The sequence below is a fragment of the Aptenodytes patagonicus genome, chromosome 17 (genome assembly GCF_965638725.1).
Source record: "Aptenodytes patagonicus chromosome 17, bAptPat1.pri.cur, whole genome shotgun sequence".
NCBI lineage: Eukaryota > Metazoa > Chordata > Aves > Sphenisciformes > Spheniscidae > Aptenodytes > Aptenodytes patagonicus.
The window spans coordinates 8237784-8240053 of NC_134965.1; the positions used below are offsets into that span (position 1 = coordinate 8237784).

The 2270-nt window shown below is 57.1% G+C and overlaps 1 protein-coding gene across 1 annotated transcript; it reads right to left on the reverse strand.

Annotated features, from left to right (window-relative positions):
• Positions 1–1397: 1397 nt before the first annotated feature.
• Positions 1398–2215, reverse strand: ABHD15 (abhydrolase domain containing 15). The gene is given in 4 exon segments (XM_076354917.1): positions 1398–1533; positions 1536–1893; positions 1895–1959; positions 2192–2215. Coding segments are annotated over 4 exon segments (498 nt in total). The 3' UTR covers positions 1398–1482.
• Positions 2216–2270: the final 55 nt, after the last annotated feature.

Consider the following 2270-nt stretch of genomic DNA (forward strand, 5'->3'; position numbering starts at 1 on the left):
ATTCCTTTTTGTAACCTAAATGACCTATTCTTCTACCAGTCAGCCAGACATCCTATTTATATTTTTAATTTTATATATTACTTTCCATTTGTTTTCATTATTTCCAGCATGTTTCTGGTTTTGGTTTTTGTTTGTTTGGGGGTTTTGTTTTGTTTCTTTTTGCACAGGCATTGTGTGAAGTCAAGGAAATGTTAACTCAAACCTGGTATTTTCCAACCTGTTCCCCCCTCCCCTTCCTCTCCTCCGCCCCTGTTTTTTTTCTTTCTTCCGCCAACAGTTTGGGATTTTCTGGGCTGGGATGCAGCGGGTGGGAGGAGGGGATGGCTATTTTCCATTTGCAGCTTCTGTGCAAATGCCAGGTCTTTTGCCAGTCAACTAAAAACGCTTCACTTGGTTGCTTTAAAAAAAAATAAGTAATAAAAACAAAAATGTAACCTTATCAGTCCGACGTAGACCACGGCGGGAGGAGGGGAAGTGCACACCTGTAGCCACACAAATCTAGCTTTGGCTGCGAAACAAAAGCAAACCTTTCCTGGCGAGCAGGTGACTACAAGGCAGCTCCCAGCCCCACCGGCTGCCCGACCCCGCGGAGGTTTTGCCGGGCACGAGCTCCGTGTGCAGCCGGGGGCCGAGCCCCGCGGTTCGGCCGAGCCGTGGCGGGGAGCGACTTGCTTTGGCCTTGCTCTTCCCCCCTCGGCGCCTGCCTGTTCGTGTGCACAAACCCAAGAGCTGCCTACTGATGACAGCAAAGCTGCTGCTGCTTTTCCTCTCCTCCTCCTCCTCCTCCTCCTCCTCCTCCTCTTCCTCCTCTCCCCCTCCGTAAGGAGGTCCAGCTCACCAACAAGAGCTCGCCCAGCGCCCGGCCCCAGCGCCGTGGCCGTCTGCTCTGGGGCATCATCCAGTATAGCAAAGCCTGGCTGCCGCGGTGCCGGGGGAAGGCGCCCGGCCGTGTGGTTTTGTGCCGCAGAGCGTTAGAAAAAAACACACACATATCTGCTGTTTTACTATGAACACTGGTCTGAGGTTTCCAGGCCCAGCACCACGGTGATGGGCCACGAAGGATTTAACTAGGGGAATTAAACTCCTTCCTGCTTCCGTGTCTGGTAGCACCAGCTGGTATGAGTGAATCTACAGGTGTGCGTTTTCCTTCTTGTAGAAAATGCCACAAGCACTAACTGGTAAGGCTTAATGTACAGTATATTGTCAGTATTCTGGTATTCTTCTGGTTCAACATACATTATAGCTCATATATAACCTGTATTAATTGTATAGATTGTGCATTTAAAGCTGTTACCAAGTTGTCAGAAAATAAGAGAAAAAAATAAGGTCATATGTAATATTTTGTTTGTAAGTATCCTTTGTATCATAGCAAAGGAAATGTTAAAAAAAAAAAAAAATCAACTGTAATAAAGTAATTTTAGTACACGGAGTGTCTGCCCTGCCTTCCTGAGCCCCCCCGGCGCGTGGGACCCTGCCCGGGGGCTACCGGGTGTAGGACCTCTGCCAGGTGAAGATGGGGGGCTCGACGGCGGGGACCCACCCCACCTGCGGGGCCGCGGCAGCCCCTTCCTCCGCTCCTCTGCCCGCAGGAACTCGGCCATGGCCCTGAAGTACTCCAGCACAGCCTCGTGGCCCCAGCAGCGTCCCGGTCCCCGCTGGGGGAAGCCGCAGTGTCCCCCGCGCGGGGTCAGCAGCAGGAAGAAGTAGGGGCTGCTGCGGAAGAGCTCCAGGGGCAGGCTGCGGGCCGGGGGGCCGCGGACGGGGTCGTCGGCGCTGCAGAGGCACAGCACCGGCACGGCCGCCTCGTCGGCGTCGCGCAGGGGCCTCGTTGCGCTCCAGTAGGCCTCCCAGCTGGTGGGGCGGCTCTTGGTCCGGCAGAAGAGGGGCTTCTTCCTCCCGCAGCGAGCGGCTGCCCAGCAGCCTGTCCACGTCCACCACCTGGCCAGGGACCCCGCGTACCTGCGGGGACAGGGTGGCCACCGTGGACTGGGGGCCGCGGGGATGCCACCGGCTCACGCGCCTGCCCTAAGCGGCGGGGGGGGCAGGGGGCCTGCGCTGCGGTGATGGCCCTGCGGGCAGGGACTGGGGGTGGCCTCGAGCTGCCCCCCCATCCCAAGCTGGTTTGGGGGACCCAGCCCCTTGCCAGGGATGCTGGGGGGGGGTGTGTGTGTGTGTGTGTCCCCTGTAGCACAGCCTGCGCCAGCCTGGGTACCATGGCAACGGGAGGCAGCCAGCACTCCGCTGCCGTGACAGCAGCGCTTGCAATGGGT